This window comes from Triturus cristatus, chromosome 4_1 (assembly GCF_964204655.1).
Source record: "Triturus cristatus chromosome 4_1, aTriCri1.1, whole genome shotgun sequence".
NCBI lineage: Eukaryota > Metazoa > Chordata > Amphibia > Caudata > Salamandridae > Triturus > Triturus cristatus.
Genome location: NC_140585.1, coordinates 265,515,726 through 265,530,530, shown reverse-complemented (window position 1 = coordinate 265,530,530; position 14,805 = coordinate 265,515,726). Strand labels below are relative to the sequence as shown.

Genomic DNA, 14,805 nt, shown 5'->3' with positions numbered 1-14,805 from the left:
GAGTGGTTGTACTGCTATCCAGTAATGAATGCTTTAATTCAGTCTGAGATCCTTGTTGATGAGATCAGTAGTGAAGATGGGAAATGAAAGAAACGTGTCCATTATGTGCAGAATTATTATATTAGAAACTGAAGGAGGTGGTAGTATTACACAGGGATGAATTGTATAGAGAGGAAAGGAAGAGGCAGAGAACTGAGTTTTGATGACACTTGGGGGAGGAGGTCTAGAGGTGGTAAACCAGGAGACAAAAAAGGAACAATCTGAAAGATATATGAAACCCAGCTCAGAACAGAATAAGTGATCCCATGAGTGGGTACTGTTGATGGTAGGGTGGGATGGTATATAGTGCAAGAGATTGTAGACTAATGTAAGATGTAATTGTGGTGATCAGAGGTTATGAATTTGGACACGTGAGAGAGCGCTGTTGATCTTTAAAGAGCAATGTGTGAAAGTCTGATGGAAAGGGTTCAAGTAGATTTTGAATAGTGAGAAAGAAGGTAAGGTGATTAAAGACTTATTCTTCCAGAATCTTTTTAAATGAATGGCAGCAGAGATAAAACAGACGTATCCGCATAGTGTTTATTTGTAGAAACAATACTACTGCCGCCTTGAACAATGAAAGCTGCTGCAGTATTGAAGAAATGATTGAAAAGCTATATCACTTTGCATAGGGGAGTGCCAAATGCAGGATAATTTGAGGATTGAAATGGTTGAATGATGGGCATATGGGGTTCACAGAGTTTGTAATAGAAATGTATTTAACAAGAGGTGTGTGAGAAGGTGGGACTATGAGGGAACTGGTCAGTGGTGCTAGAGGGAAGAAGTTGATTGTGTTGTTATAAAATTCTGTATCGTCGGTTCTTCGGTGAAGTCATAAACACTGAAATTATTAATCGCTACCTGCGTGAACCCGGAAGCACTTCTTCAGATATGTACAATCCATTTTTAAATCCAATTGGGTGTTCATGTCCATCTGATTTCATGATGAAATGCACTGTGGTGTTAGCCTATCAGAGGCTTAATTTCTTTTTTCTGGGAGAATACAGTGACCCTGAATACAAAATCTGCATTGCAACTTTTTGTGTAGAAAAATGAAAATGAACAAAGAAGGGAAACTGCAGCATCCTAGGATTTCATTGTAAAGAGACAAAAATGGTGCTGTCCCTTTAAGAATCCATGAGGCTTCTCTACCCACTGTGCATCTTACTGGTAGTTTACCTCAGAGAGTCTGTTCTTTTTTCCGACTCATGTGAGCAGGACCTTGAGAGCACATTTGAGATTTGGAACCACAATTTATTTTACAATAGCAAAATTTATCATAGCTTTTTAAGCTTCACTTGACGTTTTTAGACCTTTTCTATCAAATAACATCTGAAAATCAAGATTCCTGAAAGAAAATTTCCTCAAAATGCCTTCTCTTTTTCAGAAGTGCCCTTCATGTGACTGGAAAAAGATGGTTTCAGATCCCCCCCAAGTTCTGTGTGGTGTGTCTCCCAAAGAATCTTGTGCTGAAAGACGGCAACGTCTGTAGTATGATGGCAATATGTACACTCAGAAAGACCGAGAAGGCATCACGCTGAGGGGTCATTATCAATGTGAAATTTGCGAAGGAATGCAAACAGTCTTCCAAAAACACTGTCAGAAGCCTTACACCAATTTGCTGTGAGAAAATGCGTTGGTAGCCAACTAAATATTTAGTGCAGCGGTAGTGTTAACAGAACTGGAAGCAACTGGATATTACCGTGACACATACATAAGGACATCCTCATGGCTTACTTTTACTACTCTAAAAAAACAGAAATACAGTTGAAAACCATGTACTTGATTGTTCTGGAAAATCTTTGTTCTGCCAGCACACAGAAGAGGAAATGCAAAAGATCATTGCATCACCTAACTCATCACAGAATCTGTGAGAGCTAATAAAGTTCAGCGAAAGAAACCCAGGCACTTGTAAAGAAGTCTGCTAAACATTAACTTGGATGATATGACTTCCCTCAGTGATAACATCTTGCCCCCTCCTGTGGACATGTCTGATGTCCATGACCTTACAGACCACTACAATCTCTCCATGACAAAAATTTTAGACTCAATTGCGCCTCTACACTTCAAAGAATGTCCTCCAAAATCTCCAAACCTTGGTACAATGTTAGCCTAAATACAGAAAGAAGAAATCTGAGACTAGCGGAACAATTGTGGAGATCCTCTCCCTCCCTTGAGCATCTCAATCAGCTGAGATCTTTGAGAAATATATATAACAAACGCATTAGATGCTCTACAGCTAATTAATTCAGAACCCAACTAGAGCAAGCGAAAAACCGACTGAAAAACTGCTTGAACTCATCAAGCTTCAATCAAACAGTCAACCTAACCTTCATTGGAACTCTGTCCACGGCCTAACTGTGAGGAATTTTCCGCCTTCTTCTGTGAAAGGACAACAAAGATCGAATTGGAACTGCAGTTAGTTTTGGAGAATCTACCTACCACCTTTCACCCTCCCTCTCTCCAGGTTTGGAGTGCCCCTCCGAAAAAACAATGCTTCCTGGAGCCTATTCAAAACTTTGGATGAAAGCACTATTCTCAAAGCTCTGGCTGCACTGAAACCATCCAAACACTTCAGTGATCCCCTGCCATCAAACTTCTTCAATGAGATCAGATCATCCACTTATTTACGAAGATAGTTAATGCCTCCCTACTTCAAGGCTCTATTCCGGATTGCCTAAAGTCTGGGCAGATCACCCCTCTTCTAAGATAAAAAACAACTGCAGATCACACTATCCTTCACAATTTCCAAAATTCCTACTCTGGCAAAACTCCTCAAGAAAGGTGTCCACACCCAGCTATGCAGCCACATAGAACAATTCCGACTGCTAAACCAATTCCAATCTGGCTTCCGTCAGGGTCATAACACTGAATTTGCTCTCACTCACTTTGTAGATGATACGATAAGTATACTGGATCAAAATGAGTCGTGCCTTTTGATCCTCCTCTACCCATCGTCCGCTTTTGATACGGTTAACCATGACCACCTAATCGACCTACTTGAACACAGGATGGGGCTATCAGGGATTGTGCTAAACTGGTTCTCCTAATTTCTAAACACTAGAACTCAAAGATTCAAGGTGAATCAGTCTGTCTACTCCCTCACCACTCACTCTGAGGGTACCACAGGGGTCCACACTCTCATCCACTCTCTTCAACTTGTCCATGGATCCTCCGAAACTATCCAACATCCACAATCACATTTATGCCGATGACATCCAACTGTACCTGAAAGCCTCCTCCCCGGAGGACATCAGGTCCCTGAATTCAGCTGCACAGAAAACGCAAAGTTAGCTGACCCTTAATTACCTGAAATGAAACGCTCTCAAAACAGAATTCCTCTTAATCGCCCCATCCAAACAGTCTCCAGACATCGAAGAATGAATGCATCAACTAAAAGATCTCAACTGCATTCCAAACATCATTGATTCCATGAGCTTATTGGGAATAATGCTAGATATGCATCTGAACATGCAAAAGCACGTTTATGCTCTCACCAAAGGAGCAAGCTTCCAATTGAACTTCCTGAAGGAAAATAACACTGTTCCTACCCCACAATGACTTCAAGGCTGCGGTGCAAGCCCTAGTGATCTCTAAGCTGGATTATGGAAGAGCAACTCTCTGTGGCCTTCCCACATTGACGATGGCATCACTTAGGGTCTCTCTCAATCTCGCTGCAAAGCTCATCACAGATTCAAAACGTAACAATCGCATCACGCCTGAGCTGAAGTCACTAAATTGGCTCCCGTATGAAGCAAGGATACATCTAAAAAGTGCATGCATGACCCACAAAGGTTTACATTTCAACGCCCCACTATGCCTTGCACAAAAACTTGAGCTCTTTGATGGCTCCAGATCCTCTAGGTTCTCCAGCACCTTACCGCTTAAGCCACAGAAATTCCATAAAAAGAAAACCTACAATCGAGCATTTTCAGGTATTGCACCGAGAATTTGGAATTCCCTGCCCCCTGAAATCAGACTGAACCATTCCAGGTCTTCTTTCAAAAGGGGGGAGTTAAAGCGATACTGATGAAGATATTTCTGGCCTAGATCCCCAGCCTCCCAGGCACTCTATGACTCGCTTTTCTGTATTTGTCTATAGTGAACTGTTATGATTGTATTTTGACCGGTTGGTTTACTGTTAATACTTCGCGTACCTTCATGATTGCCAAACAAGCGCTCTGATAGCCCCAGGGGACATGTTCACGCTATATAAAACTTCTAAAATAAATAAATCAAAAGTGAGGCACGAACATTAAAAGCCCCCTCAGACCCCAAGAGCATCATCTGCAGTACCCCTTAAGGCTCATTCCTCAGCCACACACTCTTCAATATCTCCTTGACCCCCCTGGCCAACATCGTCAGAAGCCATAGACTGGACATCATATTTATTATTTATTTATTTATTAAATTTGTATGGCGCACAGCTACCCGGAGGTTTCCCGGTGCCTGGGGACAATGCAAGACAAGAGGCAAGGGCAAGCAGGAGGATTCACAGGTTTTACTGATTAAAAATCCATGTTTTCAGATCTTTGCGAAATTTGAGATACTGCTTTTCATGACGTAGGTACATAGGAAGGGAGTTCCATAGGGAGGGAGCTAAAATGGCAAAAGAGCGTCCTCCCATTCTGGCTCGTTTGATTCTGGGCACCTGAAATTTTAATTGATTCGAGGATCGAAATAAGCGTGAAGGGTGATAGTGTTGGACCAAGGCACTTAGATAGTGGGGAGCTGAGCCCATGTTTATTCTATGCATATAGCAGAGGGCTTTGAGTTTGGCGCGATTGTCAATTCTCAGCCAGTGAAGTTCACGGAGTCCAGAAGTGGGAGCCGTTCTGGGAAGTTGGCTGAGCAGTCTTGCAGCTGAATTCTGGACCACCTGAAGTCTGCCGGCACCCAGATAGAGCACGTTACTGTAGTCCAATCTGGATACTACCAAGGCCTGGACGACAGTTTTTTGAGTGGCAGAGGGAAGCATCCACAGGATTTTCCTAAGCCACTTTAGAATAGCAAAGCAAGTTGAAGCAACTTTAATCACTAGCTGCTTCATCGACAGTTGATCGTCAATAATGACACCAAGGTTGCGCGCCGATTGTGATGGGAGGGGAAGATCACCCATCTCTGGAGGCCAATGTTGGAGGCCCCAAAGAGATTTTTGTTACCGAAGATGAGGAGTTCAGTTTTTCCTCCATTTAGCTTAAGTTTATTTGCGTGCATCCAGTCGGCTATCTTTAATAACCCTGGTTGGAGAGAGGGTGACTTTAAAGTTTCCTTGCAGGAGAGCGAGAAGATAAGCTGGATGTCATCAGCGTAGGAGTAAATAGTTAGACCTGCTTGCTCTGCTATTGTAGCCAGAGGGCTGACATAGATGTTAAAGAGCAATGGACTGAGAATGGAGCCCTGGGGGACTCCATACGAGGACACCTGAGTCCGGGAATGAGCAGTAGAGGAGAAGACCTGGAAGGTCCTGTTTGATAGAAAGCTGGACAGCCACAAGAGTGCCTTTCCGCCGATGCCCTTAGTATCGAGAATCTTTAGGAGTGAGAAGTGGGAAACGGTATTAAATGCTGCACTTAAATCCAATAGGATAAGTGCCACCATCTCTCCTTTGTCGACTAGTTGACGAATATTTTCGGTAACTCCCAGTAGTGTCGATTCTGTGGAAAAGCCGGCTCTAAAGTCCGATTGAGAAGGATGTAAGATATTTTGAGCCTCAACAAACTTGGTCAGTTGGAGGTTGATGTGCTTTTCCAAGATCTTAGAGAAAATGAGAAGTAGGGAAATAGGACGGAAGGTGGAGAGAACCTCAGGGTCGGAGTTGGCTTTTTTTTAGTAGGGGGAGGACCATCGCATCTTTCCAGGCTGCAGGAACCCTAGCTTCCTGGAGTGATGTGTTAAGGAGCTCTATGATAGAGGAGAGTACGGGGAGGTCTAGTTTTTGAAGCACAGTAGGGGGGATCATATCCTACGCAGATGACACCAGGCTCACCCTCTTGTTGTTAGAAGATCCCTCCACAAGAACCAACTTCCTCAGAAGCATGACGAGCGTCCCCGATTGGATGAAAAACAAAGGCCTGAAGCTCAACACCGACAAAACAGAGGAGCTGATCTTTACAAACCATACTTACCCATGTAACGACTCCTGGTGGCTCTCCGATCTACGACCCTCACCCAAACTGACAGACCATGCCCTCAACCTTAGCAGAATCCTTGACAGAAACCTCACCATGAAAAGCCAGATCACTGCAGTCTCGTCCGCATGCTTCCTCACTCTTTGCCTGCTCTGGAAAATTTCCAAACAGCTCCCTGTCAACTCAAGACAAACTGTCACCTTTGCTCTAGTCACCAGCTGGCTGGACTATGGCAAAGTACTCTATGTCAGAATCACCAATCGCCTCCTGATGAGACTACAGACCATTCAGAACACAGCAGACTCAGCCTCGACCTCTCCAAATAAACCAACATCACCCCACACCTTAAGAAGCTCCACTGGCTCCCCATTCAAAAGAAATGCCAATTCAAGATGCTGAGCCATGCCTACAAAGCCCTCCATGATCAAGGACCAGCATACATCAACCAATGCATGAACTTCCACCTGCCCTCCATACACCTGCGTTCAGCATCCCTGTCCCTCGCTCACACACCCCGCATCCCCCTAAGCATCAGTGGAGGAAACTTTTTCTACCTCGCTTCCAAGTCCTGGAATGGCCTCTCACTTCACCTTCAGACCTCACCCTCTCTTTCAGAGTTCAGGAAGGGTCTCTAGCCCTCAACATCTAGATACCCTTGCTGGTGATTATTCGTGCTTTACAAATCCTGTTTGAGTGATTGATTGAGTGAAAGCAGTTTGTTTGGAGGAACGCAAGAAATTCTTCTGCCCACAATGCAGACCGAGAAATTGTAGATACTACTAGTATAGGATTCAAACCCCTCATTTGTCTTTTAATCAGCAACAACAGTATCCACAGACCCAGAGATACCCATGTCAATGCAGATCTTCATAACCAAAGACAACCATACAGAATCGCCATCTACTTGAGGAATTCTACTTTCTTGTCCAAGGCAGTGACAACCTAATGCCCTTTTCTCTGTTACCCACTCCAGTGGAGGGAGCGGTCTCCTTATATATAGCAGTATGGACTCTAATCACAAAAGACAATTGGGTGCTAAATTTTGTAGATCCAGCTGTCTGTACTCCGGAAAGAAGCATCCATCCTATTAAAGAAAGTAATCGAACCCAGGTCAAAAAGGTGTAAGAGTATACTCCAGATATTTTCTCATAATGAAAACTGGACCAAAAAGAGAATTCAGACCAATATTAGATCTGAGATACAAAAACAAATTAATCAAAAATGGAAATATACCCATATCCCTGCGGGGAAAAAGAGTGGATGTGCACAATAGACTTTCAAGACGCATATTTCCACATCCCTTTGGCCCACACCTACAAAGGATTTCTTCTGTTCCTTATAGAAAAAAGCATTATCGATACACAGTACTTCTGTTCAGCCTCAAGGCTGCACTGCACACATTTTCAAAATGCATGACTGTAGTAGCGCCGCACCTAGAAAGAATAATCTTTGTTTATCCTTATTTGGGCGATTGACTGTTGAAGGCTCACAATCCACAGAAGTTGAAAAAAGACTTCATAATGCAGTGAGACTCCTGAACAGGCTAGGTCTCAGGATCAACAACCAAATATAAATATCCATGCCAGTTCAAAGGCTGTCTTATCGAGCGGGTGACATTTGACACCATAAGGTCAACAGTGTTTCCTTCGGAGGAGAGAGTTTTTTTCTATCTGGCTCAAATGTCGTGTCCTCAGGTCAACTCTTCATCCAACTTCAAGAATGATAGCCTCACTTCACGGATCAATGGCCTCTTGTGTAAACGCTGTTCACTTTGCAAGGTTGTGTATGAAACCTTTCTAGCCGTCCTTGCAGGATTAGTGGTCTCGAAGAGAAAATATTTGGGAAGACAGACTAATGCTCACCTTAACAGCAAGGCAATCTCTCACATGGTGGTTCAAGAGGCAGAATTTGTTAGGAGGTACCTTATTTCAGAAACAACTTCCATCTCAAATAGTAATAATGGATATTTCCCTTACGATTTGGGGGGCTAATCTGTGAGACCTAACAATTCTGAGACCGAGATGAAAAAGCGAAAAATCGTACCACATACATTACCCAGAGTGCAGAGCTGTTTGAATAGCTCTCAAAGCCTTCCTCCCAACTCTAAAGGTATCACTGACCATTCGGATACAGACCTACAACACCACCACCACCATGCAATACATAAACAGGCAAGCATGCACCAGGTCAAGTCCTCTGTCATTGCAAGCTCAGTCAGGCTCTGTCCGACAACCTAAACTTGACAGCAGTTCACATTTCAGGAAAAAAGAAAGTTTAGGCAGACTTTCTCAGCTGAATCTACAAAGAGTCTCACAAATGGGTACTTGACAAGTTCTAAAGGATATTTTCTAAGAATGGGAAACTCCTGCACTAGATTTATTAACAACAAAAGAAAGCAAAACAAATGCACAGACTTCACATCTAGATGTCCATCGAATGGTGGAGGCCATTACTCTATGCTTTTCCATGGATCCCAATAATACCAGCGGTGATTCTGAAACTTCGTAGGTTTACATCAAAGATGATACTAATAGCTCCAGATTGGCAAAGACAGTGGTGGCAACCCAACATGTTACAAATGTCCACAAAACCACTCGAGGAGCTGTTGTACAAACCAGACCTACTAACAAGCCTTCAGGGTCAAATTTGACACCCAAACCTTTCATCATTAAACTTGGCTGCATGGCTCCTGAGGTGGTCATCGGAATCTGCCACCAGCCTGTATGGGACTCTTGAAGGAGGTAAAACGCTTCTCAACAAGTACATTATAGGGCCAGCAAAAAAAACACAATACAATCACATGTCAAGAAGACCGGATTCTCGTCCGGAGCTTGGAGCGTGGCAGGCAGTGTGATTGGACACATGGGGAGACCTAGTTGTAAACTTGAAACTATGTGACTTCAGAGACCCTGATAGAAGATTATGGGATATCCCATGGGACATTTCTGCTTTATGCAACATTGTCACAGCAATTTCTCCAGACATCTGGTAACACGCGCAAGGAACCCACAATACCTCAGGTCTTACAAGCTCTCCGGTGTTGGAGATCAGCATCACTGAAAGCAATGGACACACTGCATAAACTATTCTAAAATTATATCTACGAACGCTAGGCTGAAATACATGCAATTCAACCACACGTATCTAACACCGCATAGGTTGGCACGCATGTACCCTACCTCTGCTGACATTTGCCCCAGATGCCTAGATACGAACGCAACATTCTTCTATATGGTCTGGGCGTGCCCTCGACTCAGGACCCTCTGGAACGATGTAGCTGGGACATTGACAGACACCGCAGGAACCCTGGTAGCAGCTCAGGCCCCACATTTCCTGCTTGGTATAATGAAGTGCAACGCCCAATGCAAGAACCTCAATAAATTCCTAGACCTGGCACTGGGATTGGCAAAATAGCCATGGCCTGGAAGTCACCGGTGAACCCCAACACACAAATATGGCTTCCAGACCTTCGCAGGGCACTTGTCGCATTACACGAGACTCAACTAACAAATGCACCCCAGATACCCCCACTGACCAACCCTGTACAATGGCAAGAATATCTAACTACTGTAGAATCAAAATTAAATACAATAAACCCACCTGCAACGTAAAACACCTCACTACCCTGCACACTCAGTATGACATGTCATAATAACGAAGAATACAATGTGAACCCCTATTGATTGCATACACGATTATGATTGTCGACACCACAAACACAATTACACAAAACGCAGAGCTCCCTCCACCAGCACCTGTAAGCATACACCGACATATTCATATTTGATTACACACAGCAGGACACAAAACTTTAGTTATATGACAGGCAAGCACAAATATCTCTGAACAGACATCAGTACTGTGGATGATGTTAGAAAACTTAGGCTTTATGGTATAAAATGCTACTATTGACTTAAGATCATTGTCACTGTAATGGCTTAGCATCCCACCAAAAAAGCTGCTTCTGTATCCAATTGTGTGACAACATGCATTATATTGTCGATAGAATTGATCTGTATAATCTGTTGAAACCCAATAAAGATCATTTAAAAAAAACATCAGCAGAGGGAATCACGATGTGACTGGAGCATGAGAGGGGAGGAACAAATATTAATTGTCCAGGCAAGTCCTTGAGCATGGAAGTATAATATAGAGATGAGGTCCTTATAGTAAGAGACTTCAGCATTTTTTCCAGCATGGATGTGAGATATCCTTTTAGCATTAAAATGTTCAGTAGAAGTCTGGGAAGTGCATGCATGTTTCTTTTCAAAGCTCAAAGCTGGGAATTATCTAGGGCTGTGAGGTGTAGCTGGAGTAGTTTTGCTGAGGGTAGTGCGAGTTGAACATTGACTTTAGCTTCCAATTAAGTAAGGCAAAGGATGTGGAACTCAACATTTTTGAAAGGTCATTTTGAATTTCTTTTAGAAATGAGTGTAGGGTACTAGAGGGATGTTTGCTTTTCGTGATAGTGGTCTTGAGTTGGAGAGACTGTACGACAGAGGTATGGAAGCGGACATGGATGATGGCATAGTCGGAGGAGATGGGCTGATGATAGGTAGGCGGTGAGTGTCTTTAAACTCCTCTGGATCAGGTAACGTGAGACTGAGTGTAGGGGAGTGAGTATGTTGCAGTGAACAATTGGAAAGTATTTGGGCGGCCTACTGTTGCCGATTGCTTGGATTTACTTTGTCACCAAAACTAGTGAGTTGTGTAAGGGAGATAACAATTTTTCCTAGAAACTTCTAGAGATTCGTTCACACCATGCTAGCACAACAATTTGATTTCATGGTGTTCTAATCTGAGAATTATGTTCATCCCAACAATTGAACTGTTGCCCTTTTTGACAGGAGGGTCAATACTTGTATTCTGAGTGCTCTTGCAGAACTTATGCATTCAATGGAAGAACATCTTAAGGTATGGACTTAGTATGAAAGGAAGGGACTGCTCTGCCAAGGGCCACACCACCTGCTAAGGCTTGACAGATTTGCAGCATTTTGTTGTTGTGCTTTTTTTATTCATAATGCAGGAATAGAGAAACAACTGCCTTATTGTTGGGCGCAAATGGCTTAGCAGTCAGTGTATTTAGTTCTTATTCTACCAATGTCTTTATGCTAGAAGGTCAACACTGATGTTAGAAGGGAGTCTGCTCTCTATACCTCTGTAGCATTAGCTCTCTCACTTAATGGTACTTCTCGGATATCGGCTTGGAGGTCTTCATGACCCTCACTAGTCTATCTCCAAAATCAGTCTGGAAGTCTGCAAGGCCTTTGCTGGAGGAACATCTCTGATACCAATTGAGAAGTCTCTATGGGTATTCATGCTTTTCCATGCTGGTCTTTGGCCACGTCCAGATCATATTTCCTTTTTTGCTGGAAGCAGAAGAACTTTGTTCGGACTCTGCTCAATAGCTGCTTGGATGCTTTTCTAATAGTAACTTGTATGGAAAATTACTATTTTGATCTCCCTTCTCTCCTTTGCAATTGTGGGCAGATATGATTTGGTGGTGATCATTTATTTCATAAAGTGGTTTCTGTTTTTGCCTTATCATTGGAAAGATTGAAAGGGTAAAATAACATGCCTACTTCAGTTATAATGACAGATAATTTCAACTTGATTTTCCTTTCATTTAGGGAGAAAGTAACCCACCTGTGTATGCAATGACTGGCTTAAGATGGGGATCATACCGAGACGCAGCAGACAAAGCCAGCAAGTATGTAACACAATGACAAAGAAGTGTCAAACTTAGAAATGCACATATGTGCACAGAATCAACTACGTATTTGACGTTGACTAGTGATATGCGTGCACTAAAACTGTATGACTGTCACCCAAAAAGGATGAAATCATAAAGCAGTGTGCTCCTGTCATAGGAGGCATGTCACGGTAGAAAAGGGGAATCCTGAATGGAGAAGAACGGTAGCACAAACATTGTCAGAGTAATGCTGAGTTTCGTTAATAGGTTTATTGGGAATTGGGGGTAATCAGTGAAACTAATTACCATATTAAGAGGTCTTACGGGTCAAGGTTATTGATTGTTGGCTGCAATGTTGATGGCTTATAGTATCCATATTTTAAAAGTTGCTAAAGGTAAGAATTAGGGTGCATTAATAGAGTGAACAGGTTGGTCTGAACATAAAAAGCACATAATATTTGGTGCACTTTTCCTAACCACATTTTTCTTGTTCAATTTGCTTTGTGCAGATATTGGTATCTCGGGCCTCTGAAAACCAAAGCTGCTCACCTGTTCAGCACATTGAGGGTAAGCTAAAATATTTGGCAAGAGGCAGCATTTAGACCTGTTCCAGTTACCACTCCAGTGCAAGAGTTTCTGAGCACTTCCTCTTCCCTCCGCATGTCATTTTCTTTTACCCTGTTATTCTCTACCACACCACATCTCGGTTTGTGCACTTTATACTACTACTGTGCCTTCTTCCCTTTTATTTCTTCCTCTTATTTATTTATTTATTTATTTTACAGAGTTTTATATAGCGCAAACTTGACCTGGTATCGGGTATCAGATCGCTATACATCGCACCAGTTGCATTACATGAGGACACACATTCATTTTTGTTAGGCACGGGGAGATTAAGTGATTTGCCCAGAATCACAGGATGTTCAGCGCCATTGCTGAGACTCGAACCCGGTTCCCCAGATTCGAGGTCGACCGCCCTAGCCGTTTTATTGTTTTGCTCACATTCGTTGTCATCTGGTATTTTGATCCTCTTTGTCATTTTTTTAACTTTCATCCTCATTCTCTGTGCCGTCATTTCCCTTCTTATCTTTCTTCTTCGTTCCTGTTTGACCAATGATCCAGTTTTAGCTCATGTTCAGTATGGTACTTATACTGAAAGTGTTATTGTATTAAGGCCAGTATGAAGGCCTGGGTGATTCATGAACCACACGTTCTGAGGAGAATGAATTGTCTGTGGTTGTCTACGATGCGAATATGGCTGTGCAGCAAAAGGTAAGAAATATGCCCATGTGGGAAACCCAAAATCACTCTTAATTCCAGATAGGTTTTGTAATAGCATTGCTTTTTTATGTTTGAAAAGTGGATAATAGATGCCAGTAATTGTCTACGTGTGTGTTAGGGTTCTGTATATATTTGTCTGGATAAGAGCAACCATAATTTTATGCACACTAGAAGAAAAGAGAATGATACTCCTTTTTTCATGTGTAGAACGTTATGGGCATTGCATACACTGGAGTTTGTGGGTATATGTGCAGTTTTTCAAGTGGAAAATTGTTGGGCCGGGAGTGTTCCCTGCATGGTATATGGGCGTGTTCCCTTGCCCTGACTACTTGTATATCTGTTTTCTTGCCTTTTATTTTGGCCCTAGTGTCACACTAATCCAGCATTTGCTCAAATGCCTAAGCATGTCCCTGGCTATGCAAAGTCCTACACCTTTGCTATGACCTGGAGGGCCTTCCAAATTTTAACTCGTAAGTGGGCTGGTAAATCCTGTCCCTGTTCTGGGGTATAAGAGATAAAGTGGTGGTGGCAGTATGTTTTTGAGATTGATAGTGTGATCTCACCGTTTTTCTGTGTTACTGTGAGTGTGGCCTACAAGCCCAACTTATGTAAAGTTGTGTAAAGGTTCCCAGATGTGTGTATGCACAGAACCTTGCACTGGCATTGCGTGTGTTTGTCAAGTAGTATGTAGTGCATATGTGAAGAAGTAGGGCTCTGTGTATGGGAGAGCTTGAGTACAGATGCCACGGAGATCCATTTTGGATGTACCTGGCTTGATGTGCAAAAACAATATGCCCAGATGTGGGCCTCGTGCTCATTAAGCCACTGAAATCAAGTTATATCTGAATGAAGAGCCCATAATAAGGGCAAAACTGGTCCAGGTTGCCTTTATTCCGGTTCAGGGTGGATCTGACTTGGAAGTTTGGTCTGGACTGTTTGCATTGGAGCAGGCTCAAGACTGATTTGCTCATGGCTGCGTCCAAACCGAGGTGGCATGGTGGGCGAAATACGATGGACTGGGATGCAGTCCTGAGCGATTTCCAGTGGCTGACATTAATTCAAGCATTCTATCTATCACCTTGTTGGTGCAGTTGACACCCTAAGTGCAACGGGTATACCCAGACCACTGTGCCACTGGAATAAAGGTAGACCTGGCTGAAGAGCCTGGAATAAGTGTGAAATCGGTCCTAGCTTGCTTGTATTCCAGTTCACAGTAACCTGGCTTGCCTGTACTGTTATCATTTGAGCAGAGTCAAGTCTGATTTGCAATGCATATGACTGGGTCCAAACTGAGGTGGCATGGTGGGCGAAAAACTATGGATTGGGATGCGGCGGAGTGATTGCCATTGGCTGAGATTGATTTAAGCATTCCATCCATTATCTTGTTGTTGTTCCGGGCTCAGTGTGGCATAAGAAGTAGGATGAGAGCAGTATCCCCAGAAAGTGTAGTACCTGCGTCCCTGTGGCTGGAGAGTGGTGACCCAGAAAAGGAGGATGAAGACAGGGCTACCTTTAGAAATTCCATGAGAATTTTTGTTAGCTAAGGGCTACTGATTAGTTCTTCCTGAGCACTGCTGTTAGGTGTGATGGTAGAAGTTTGGGTTGGAACTGCAGTGTCTGCTGTGCAAGGTGAGGAAGTTTCTAGGTACGCCCTTTTGTCTG

The 14,805-nt window shown here is 43.1% G+C and overlaps 1 protein-coding gene across 1 annotated transcript in view; it reads left to right on the top strand.

Moving 5' to 3' along the window:
• AGK (acylglycerol kinase) overlaps positions 1-14,805 on the top strand; it is a 187,675-nt gene that overhangs the window by 119,278 nt on the left and 53,592 nt on the right. Inside the window, exons 9-10 of the mRNA XM_085652021.1 lie at positions 11,801-11,880; positions 12,372-12,429. Coding sequence (XP_085508147.1) covers positions 11,801-11,880; positions 12,372-12,429 — 138 coding nt within the window. The remainder of the gene's footprint in view (positions 1-11,800; positions 11,881-12,371; positions 12,430-14,805) is intronic.